General features: G+C 36.0%; 2 protein-coding genes and 1 non-coding gene across 3 annotated transcripts; all 3 read left to right on the top strand.

Annotated features, from left to right (window-relative positions):
* Positions 1 to 162: 162 nt before the first annotated feature.
* LOC141835326 (clathrin light chain 1-like) lies at positions 163 to 3,904 on the top strand. The gene is given in 4 exon segments (XM_074722771.1): positions 163 to 416; positions 2,997 to 3,150; positions 3,237 to 3,528; positions 3,531 to 3,904. Coding segments are annotated over 4 exon segments (675 nt in total). The 5' UTR covers positions 163 to 306; the 3' UTR covers positions 3,650 to 3,904.
* A 552-nt stretch (positions 3,905 to 4,456) lies between these two features.
* Positions 4,457 to 7,179, top strand: LOC141835360 (sphingolipid delta(4)-desaturase DES1-like). Its single transcript, XM_074722804.1, has 2 exons — positions 4,457 to 4,698; positions 6,146 to 7,179. The coding sequence occupies exons 1-2, from the start codon at positions 4,534 to 4,536 to the stop codon at positions 6,980 to 6,982; spliced, it is 1,002 nt and encodes a 333-aa protein (XP_074578905.1). The 5' UTR covers positions 4,457 to 4,533; the 3' UTR covers positions 6,983 to 7,179.
* Positions 7,180 to 8,433: 1,254 nt separating this feature from the next.
* TRNAI-UAU (transfer RNA isoleucine (anticodon UAU)) lies at positions 8,434 to 8,507 on the top strand. Its single transcript has one exon. It is a non-coding gene; the product is annotated as a tRNA-Ile (tRNA).
* Positions 8,508 to 9,418: the final 911 nt, after the last annotated feature.

Genomic DNA, 9,418 nt, shown 5'->3' with positions numbered 1-9,418 from the left:
GGAGGATCCGGAATCGCCCGCCCCTTCGATGATGGCTATCTGGGCTACGACCCCCGCCTCCCCTCCCAGCGCTTCGACGCGTTCTCCACCTTCTCCCCCTCCGACGACGCCGACCACTCCGTCGATCACCTACAACCGGGCTCCCAAGGCTTCCCCGCCGATGTAGCCGCCAGCGCAGGCTTCGGACTCCAGCCCGAAGACGTCCCCATCCACCACCACCCGGCCTTTGGAGGCGGCGGTGACAGTATCCCCCCTTCCCCCGAAGGTTATGGCTTCTCCGCGGAGACGGCCCCTTTTGCCAACGGAATGTCATACGGAGTCGAGAACGGCGAGATCTTCACTTCGGATGGACCGATTCTTCCAGATCCGGACGAGATGCAGCACGAGGAGGGTTTCATCCTAAGGGAGTGGCGCCGGTAAGTCAGTTTTCTTCTAGATCTAGCCAAACTTTGTTTCACTTCTACTTGTTTCATGGCGATTAGTTTCCTGAGGTCGTTTATAATTATTCCGATGTTCATAGATCGGTTCTTTTGATGAATAGATCTAGTATGCTGCTACTTGTATTTTAATTTTTGATGCGATTCTCTGGATTCTTTATATCTTACTAGAGTGGATCTCCATAACTCCGTTATTATTATGTGATTGAAGGATGCTGTGATATATCTTGTCAATTACTTGCTTAATTTAGTTCTATGTTATTCTTCCTGGCTTATGCTTACCGGTGTACTTTTTTGTCGATATGGTCATAAAACATATCTACAACTATAAACGTTCTGTATAACGAGTGAGCTACAATCCAATATGTTTAATTACTCTTCCCAGATTTCCCCATGGTTCGATGAGATTGATACAATATTTATCAAGTATATGCAACACAGGTCCGATCCTGGTAACCTGGATGAAATCCTAGTCCGTCTTATAGGGAAACAATGAATTTAGCAAACTGAAGTTATTTGTGATCAAAACATAAGTTATCTGTTTTCCCTAGTTTCTGGTATGAACGTTTTCTAAGGTTAATTGTGTCCATAATACAGATGGGAACATGAGTTATTAACATGGCTCAGTTGATTTGGAGTTATATATGACATCAAGGATAATCTTTAACTTCTCTTATGCGGATACTTGCTTTTGAGTGTTCCAACGTTCAAGCGTAGTTGTGTAGGGTGTGGACTGTGGAGACTAAATTTATTCTACTTTCTAACTTTTGGAGGAAAAGTTGGGTTTTTTAATTGATTCACTCTCATTTTGAGTCTGGTCACCAGCTGATTACAGCAACAACACCTTTGCTACAGAACAAAACAAGAAACTATTGCTCAACACTTGGAGAAAGTTCGGGTTCATAGTATTGTAAAATCAAGTGCAGTTGCCAGACTGATAAGGATTTATTATTATATGCTCTTTGGTTCATTATTATGAAATATTTAAGGATTAATTATTATGATCTGCTTCAAATGTAACCTAGACGTGAATAAATTGTGACATTTGATACCTAAGTATGGTTGGTTGGTTGAACATTGGCAGCCAGTTGTTCTCTGCCGATATTTTGACAGAACGCTGCAAAAAACATGATGGGATTTCACAGATGAATTGTAGAGACAAACGAAGACTAACTGTTGGTCAAACATTGTATTTTATGGCATTTGTCACACTAGGCACTTATGATTCTCTACAGCACTTGTGATGTTTACAGGTTTTCATTCTTCTCTATCACTGTCATGGAAGTGGGGAAGCAGATCGAAAAGGAGGGATTTTAGTGTTAAGAAATTTAGTGAAACCATAGTTGCAATTGTGATCTTCAAAGAAAAATTAGATATCCTGAGTTTCTTTTTTTTAATCACTGTTTGAAATTAAAATGGGCTTTCCCTGATTATAAAGCTAAAAAAATGCTTGTTAACAATTTGATTATACACCAACATGAGCATTCAAGTCATTGACAAAGCAGAAAGGCAGGCAATCAGATGTTCACTTGTTGATTGAACTTTTCAATTTCATGTTGTTCAAGGGTACTTGTAAAACTGGTACTTTTTGATGGTTGTCTGATTTTTATTTTATATGGAATTAATTTTCATCACAAATATGTGACCAATGATGTAATAGCATAAAATAATCTCTCTAGAAGTTACGCAGTGAAATTTCCTGTTAGAGTTTTTAAGTACAGTAACACTAAACATAGGCTGCCCATGACTTCTCTCTCAATTCTGTCTAGAGCATTGGGTATGTATTTCCAGCCTTTTTTACATATGACTTGAAGTAGCCTTTATTTTATTACATATTTCTTCAGTCATCGAACATGGTAATTTAGGATGGTTATCTAATTTTTTATGACCTGGAGTGACCAATGATGCATACTTTTTAAGAACTTCATAATCTACTCAAGGGAATAATCATTTGCTTATGGCATTAACCAGGTCTTGTGAGTTTTTTCCTTTAACCCTTACTTGGTGAACATGAAATGCATATTCTATTTTGTTGCTATACACTGATATCTATTAAAACTTCTACATGGCATTTGTTTCTGCTGCATTATTTCCCAATAATATTGTGAAAATTTTCATAACTTTTTTTTTCAGTGACTGTCTGGTAATAAGTTAAATAACATCACATTTTCTTTTTTCGCTACTTTTTGTTCTATACATATAATGCATCACCATGATTTTATCATCTTGAAAACTGAAACCATTATGCTAATTACTTTTGTCATAGATCTATCAGCTTCCTGAAACTATATAGTATTCCATTGAAGTAAAGCTATTAATTCCTTTACAATAATGGGTTGTGCTAAATTTGCATCACTGTTACTATCTTTGATACAATGGTTTCTTGTTTTGGTGTGTATATATCATCTTTCACAAACTTTATGTAACTTTTTAAAAAAATAATCAGATTAGGAATATTTGATGTCAATTATCAATAGTTCTTTAGTTAATCAGCTACTTTTGTATCCTATCTCGGTGATCCTGAGCATTTTGCTACTTTCAATTGATATGTTACATCAGCCAAAATGCCATCCTTCTCGAGGAGAAGGAAAGGAAAGAAAAAGAGCTTAGAAACGAGATCTTTATTGAAGCTGAAAGTTTCAAGAAAGCTTTTTATGAGAAACGGAAACTAAACTGCGAAACAAACAAGGTCCAGAACAGGGAAAAGGAAAAGGTAAGTAGTTTTATATGTATGCTCCAACGCCTTGCATCCAAAAATATAGTCTGAAGCTTTCACTAAGCATCTATGGTAATTGGCAGCTGTATGTCGCCAACCAGGAGAAGTTCCATGCAAATGCTGATAAACAATACTGGAAATCAATTGCCGAACTTATCCCCCATGAGATAGCTAACATCGAGAAAAGGGGGAAGAAAGAGAAGGATAAGAAGCCTTCAATTGTCGTGATTCAGGGACCAAAACCTGGAAAGCCCACTGATCTTTCAAGGTTACGCCAGATCTTGATAAAGCTGAAGCATAATCCCCCACCTCACATGAAACCCCCAACACCTCCGGCTTCAACAGAAGCCAAAAATGGAACTTCAGCTGCAGGGAAAAACCAGCTTCTTCTGCGAGTGATGCCGAAGCTAATGGTCCTTCAGTTTCAGCAAAGACAGATACATCTGCAGCAGAAGGGCAAGCAGTCAAAGCACCTGAGCTAGTGGCCGCAGCCTGACCTTCACTTTAACTGCTCCACGTCTTGAGTGTCAAGTGGCAAACAAGGAGTACATAATTCATATTTGCCTATCTTTGCCTATTCATGAGGGTTGCACAAAGATAATCTCCTTGCACCTTTATTGTGATATTTTGTCTGTGATCAGGTTTCTAGGACTTTCAAACTCCATTCGTCGTTGTCATTGTCCATGTCTGCATTTTGGTGTATGAGATTTTATTAAGCCGAACATATTGATGTTGCAACAAAATTTATCAATCCTAGTATGTAATCGTAATTCGAACATGTTTTACTAGGTTAGCATTTCTACAAACCGAAGTTTGACCAATTTAATTAGCGAATAAATAAATAAATAAAATAGTTAGAATAGTCGGGCTATGACACATTCTTGTCACTATTATGACCTTTGTTATTTTTACACGCAGGCGAAAGAGTTAATCTAAAAAAAGTCACTAATTTATAATGTTTTATAAAATAAAATGGCAACACTTCATTTGAATACCAATGTTAATTTAACTTTTTTGTGTTTTGATCTGTTTTAATCTTTTAAAAAATTAATGATTAGAAAAATGATTTGGGAGTGCAAACCAATCAACTTCTTCGTGCTTGTTTAATTATAATTTTTGTTTAACGAACGGGAAACCCTAGAATGGGTTCAGTTTCAAAATAGCAGCAGGAAGTTTCAGAACGTCGACTGGTAGTAATTCAATGATGAACTCACTCCATCCAAAAACCATGGCAATCAAGTCTAATAACAACCTTCCATCCTATAAATACACGAAACAAATAGAGAAGAAGGCAGATCGCAGAGCAAATAAAGGTCCATCCTCCCTCTCTCTCGAGTCTCTTCTCTGAAATCTTATGCCATCAGAGAGAGAGACAGGGAAATGGGTAGGGGAGGCAGTGCAGCGGACGCCGGGGAAGGAGTAATGGCCACGGATTTCTTCTGGTCGTACACGGACGAACCCCACGCCTCGCGCAGAAAGGAGATCCTCGCCCGATACCCTCAGATCCGGGAGCTCTTCGGCCCTGATCCCCTCGCCTTCCTCAAGGTCACCACCACATTCTTCTCTTCTCCTACAACCTTTGGATCCTGCTTTTTCATTGTTTTCTTTTTCGAGCAAAAGCTAGATTTTGGAGTTTTTTCTTTTTCTTTTTCTGCGGAGTGCATTTTTTGGGACTTTACTCTTCTTTCAAAGATGAGATTTTTTGTAGCATTTTATGTGAATGGTTTTTCTAGGTTGATTACGACGTTAACTTTGAGAATATATAGAAAGTTTCTTTTCATGCTTTACCAAAATTCTGATTCTTTCTCTAATAATTCCTACTATTCACAAAAATAAAACTGATTGCGATGTGTTTTCTGAAGATTTGAGATTGATTGATTTGCTATCGAGTAGATTTGTTGTTATCAAGGAACTAGCTCTTGCAATCACTTTTATCTTATATGGTTTTGATTTGATAACCTCCCCTTTCGTGTCGTTCTCCCCATTACAATATGTATAATCATAGCCTCTTTTTTGTCTGTCAGAGAATGAGATTTATGGTATTTTGTTCTGGAACTTTTGTATTCATATAATCCTGCGATTTACTTACCTGGGAAAGAAACGATTGTTGGTTTGATGCAATGAAGACCCTGGATTTAGGGATACACTATAGTGTACGACTTTTCTTTGCTAGTTGTGTTCAGACAATTTTCAGCTTTCTTCTTTTCTTTACACCTAATTGAGTTGCTTCTATACCTATGATCTGCCTGTTGGCTTCTAGCAATATCTGAGTGTTATAGGAAATTTGAGTCTCTTTTCACTACCTGTACTATTACATCGGAATAAAGTCTTCGACGAATTATTAAGTCCCCTTAAGGGGCTTTCAATTTACCATTTTCGTTTCGCTCGGATTTGGAACATTTTAGAATCTAAGTGATACAGTTTATTAAATCAAATAATTACAGCTTATTGATTATTACATGCAATCTTTTCTCTTATCTGCATTCTTTAGTGAATTCTCATGAAAAAGTTGAATATTTCAAAATGATAACGGACAATAGAATAGGATCACTTGATGCTTCAGCGTGTATTAGATATATCTTATATAGTTAGAGATTTTCTTTGGTTTTTAACAATCTCTATAACTATATGTTAATGCTTGATCTTGTTGCATCTTGTATACTTTTTATTCTTCTGTACTCACTTTTTTCAACAACTAAAATTCTGTTTCATCGGTGAAGAACAATTTTACTAGTATAATACTTATCAAACTCATCATCTCATTGCAGCTCCTAGAAATTTCAAAGTTATGAGCATACAAAGATTTTCTAATGCCAGAATGTGAAGAAATAGTAACAGAAACTCCTTTCCAATAGCAGTTTTAAATATCATGTGACATTCTCCTCTGATGGTTCTGAAAACCTTTTCAATTTTAGTGTTTCTCATTTCCCTTCTATCCATAGCACATTGTTTAAGATAGTTTTCTCTCCTTTTCTTTGTCAACAATTTGCAGATAAGTGCAGTTGTTCTTCTTCAGCTATGGACTGCTACCTACCTTCACAATGCAAGCTGGCTCAAGATCCTAACAGTTGCATACTTCTTTGGTTCTTTCCTCAACCACAACCTATTTCTGGCCATCCATGAGCTCAGCCACAACCTAGCCTTCTCAATCCCATCGTACAACCGATGGCTAGGGATATTTGCCAATCTTCCAATCGGCATTCCCATGTCTATTACATTCCAAAAGTATCATTTGGAGCACCATAGGTACCAAGGCGTTGATGGGATGGATATGGATATTCCTAGCCGCGTTGAGGCTCTTGTAGTCACCAATGCAATCACCAAGTCCATTTGGGTTATTTTCCAGCTTTTCTTCTATGCTTTACGACCAGTCTTCCTCAAGCCCAAACCACCTGGCTTATGGGAATTCACCAATCTGATAATCCAGCTTTCTCTTGACGCTTCCCTGGCATATTTCTGGGGATGGAAATCCCTTGCGTACCTGATACTAGCAACTTTTGTTGGAGGAGGAATGCACCCAATGGCAGGCCATTTCATTTCTGAACACTACGTCTTCAACCCTGATCAGGAAACTTACTCCTACTATGGACCTCTGAATCTGATGACTTGGAGTGTGGGATATCACAACGAGCACCACGACTTCCCTAGAATTCCCGGCAGCAGGCTCTATAAGTTGAAAGAAATTGCCCCTGAGTACTATGACAACTTGAAATCATACAAATCGTGGAGCCAGGTGATCTTCATGTACACAATGGACCACACCATTGGACCCTTCAGCAGGATGAAGAGGAAGGCATCAAAGGGTACTGAGACAATCAAGCAAGAGTAGAACTGCAGATTTTGGTGGTGAATCATTTCATTCTTTTAGATTGTTTGGGATTCAGAAAACCAATTTTCAGCAGATCTTTTGATTTTTTTCTCCTAGTCATTGTTGATGCCCTGTGCCACTTTGGATTGCTGTCAGCACAATTGAGTTGATTTTGATGCTGGAATTCATTTTCTCCATATAAATGCTTCATTAGTGTCAATGTGGCCTGATACAACTTGTACTACGAATATTACAATTCTAATCTTCATTCAGCATTACATGTTTGATATCCACATCTGGACATGAACACTTCGAGTAGACATTCAATCATGTATAAAAATTTATTAGAAACAATCGTCAGCCACCTTAGCGGTCCCATGAACAACCATCATATCCATATCCATGTGATCATTTAGTTATAAAGTATTAATCAACAATTGTGATAGGTGAAAAACAATTATAACATTAGAAATAACATTAATATTATAGTAATTTTAAATAATAACTAAAATATACAATATAATTATACTTATTCCTTCTCAATGTTCCATTAAAAAAAAAAGAAAATTCAGGTATATCAAATCTCTTTTTTACTTGTTCAAATTTGCTTTTATTTTACATATTTACTATTATAATCAAACTAAACTACTTTTAAACATGGTCAATTTATTCGCTATCTTCGTTTGTTTTAAATGTAAACTTCAATTTATATTTTTATATTTTTACAATTTAATTGAATGATAAAACAGATTTTATTTTTAAACCCAAATAATAGTATATTAATATCCTAAAATTATACATTTTATGATCTTTTTTTAAATTTGTAGATTAATTCCAAATAGTTAATTTTTGAATGCAAATCCTGATCATTTATACACATTTTTAAAATTTGTTAAATAAATAATATTTTGTTCATTTACAGCCTTGCCAATCCTGAGTAATTTTTTCCTTTAAAAATTGTCTTTAAACAACCTCAAAATCAAAGTGATGCTGCAACTTTTATTTAGTTAAATATGATGGAATATCTATCTGTTAGTTGTCCTCCCCAACACATTTTTTTTTAATCAGAAATTCAATTTGTACGGATTAATCATGATATGGACAATTGGCCTTCACAGTCCGCCCATTAAATAAATTAAAGAAACGAGATGCATTTTATGTGATAATTCAATATCACTAATTGTTTAAACTTTACATACATAAGCTTGAGTTTTAAATCCTGATTATTTAAAAATATATTTTACCTTTTATCATCACACTATTCGCACACAATTGCTATATTCATTGAGAAGCATTTTAAAAAAAAATGATTTTTGGACCTCCAACTAACCGTTTCATTTTTAAAAAAAATTATAATCCTCCGATCTGTTCCTTGTTTTTTAATTAATTACTAAAATCCAACAATTAGCTGTTAGGGATTTTAACCTATATTTAATTTTGATATATTATAATTAAATACCAAAACACGCAATGGTCCCGTAGCTCAGTTGGTTAGAGCGTTGGTCTTATGAGCCGAAGGTCGCGGGTTCGAGCCCCGCCGGGACCATCTTAGCTCGAATATCAAGAAGAATGAATTAGTCCTTGAAAGTAATATTAAGTTGTTTTTTAATGCATGTCATTTTCCACTTTAAAAAAATTTAAAGTTTTTTTTAAGATGCGTCAATTTTTTTTTAATTTAAAATTTCATTTTATCAAAAAAGGTTAATTTGAAAATAGAGAATTTTCCTGAACCTAAACCTAATGTCTAAGATATTTGAATGGTGAAGATATAGGTTAGTGAAAGTAGTTGTTTTTTAATGCATGCCATTTTCCACTTTTAAAAAATTTAAAGTTTTTTTTTAAGATGCGTCAATTTTTTTTTTTAATTTAACGTACTTACCTCTAAATCTTTGGAAATATAGAATGCGTCGACGATCGAGCTCCACACCGAGGTTCTTGGGAAGGCGTTGGACGCGTATCGAATTGAGTCACGATTACTTACCGATTCGCCAAGTTGAGAGAGTCGGAATTAGTTCCTTGATTTTGGCATGAAGTTCTGCTACTGTTTTTCCTTCCATCATTCGTAGATTTATCAATTTATTTCGTAAGAGATCTTTCCTTGCTGACTTGGCTTTTGTAGAGACCTCGTTAAGTTCTAAGAACTTCTCCCAAAGCTCTTTTGCAGAGGAGTAGTTACCGATCTGACTCACTTCTTGAGGAGGTAGAACCGTCAGTAAGTGAAATTCAGCCTTACCATTAGAAGCTATGAACTCGGATTGCTCCTTTTTGTTCCACAGGCTTTCTTCTTTTTCTTCTCCGTTTGCATCTTTTGGAGCTACAAAACCGTATTTAATTGATAATAGAATTTCGAAAATCTGTACGAAAAAATACCTCCATTTTTTTTCCCAAACGGTGAAGACCCCTTCGAATTTAGGTGGATAAATATGCGCGCCGGCCATCGTCTTATTGCTTTCTCGG

Source organism: Curcuma longa, chromosome 9 (assembly GCF_044706935.1).
Source record: "Curcuma longa cultivar G26 ecotype Majalengka, Jawa Barat chromosome 9, ITB_CL_G26_1.1, whole genome shotgun sequence".
Taxonomy (NCBI): Eukaryota; Viridiplantae; Streptophyta; class Magnoliopsida; order Zingiberales; family Zingiberaceae; genus Curcuma; species Curcuma longa.
This window is presented reverse-complemented; position numbering and strand designations above follow the sequence as displayed.

Bases quoted from the DNA above. Each gene is read 5' to 3' on its own strand.
- LOC141835360 (XM_074722804.1), top strand. From the start codon at position 4,534: ATGGGTAGGGGAGGCAGTGCAGCGGACGCCGGGGAAGGAGTAATGGCC. The intron at 4,699-6,145 runs GTCACCACCACA...AACAATTTGCAG, and splicing joins ATCCCCTCGCCTTCCTCAAG to ATAAGTGCAGTTGTTCTTCT.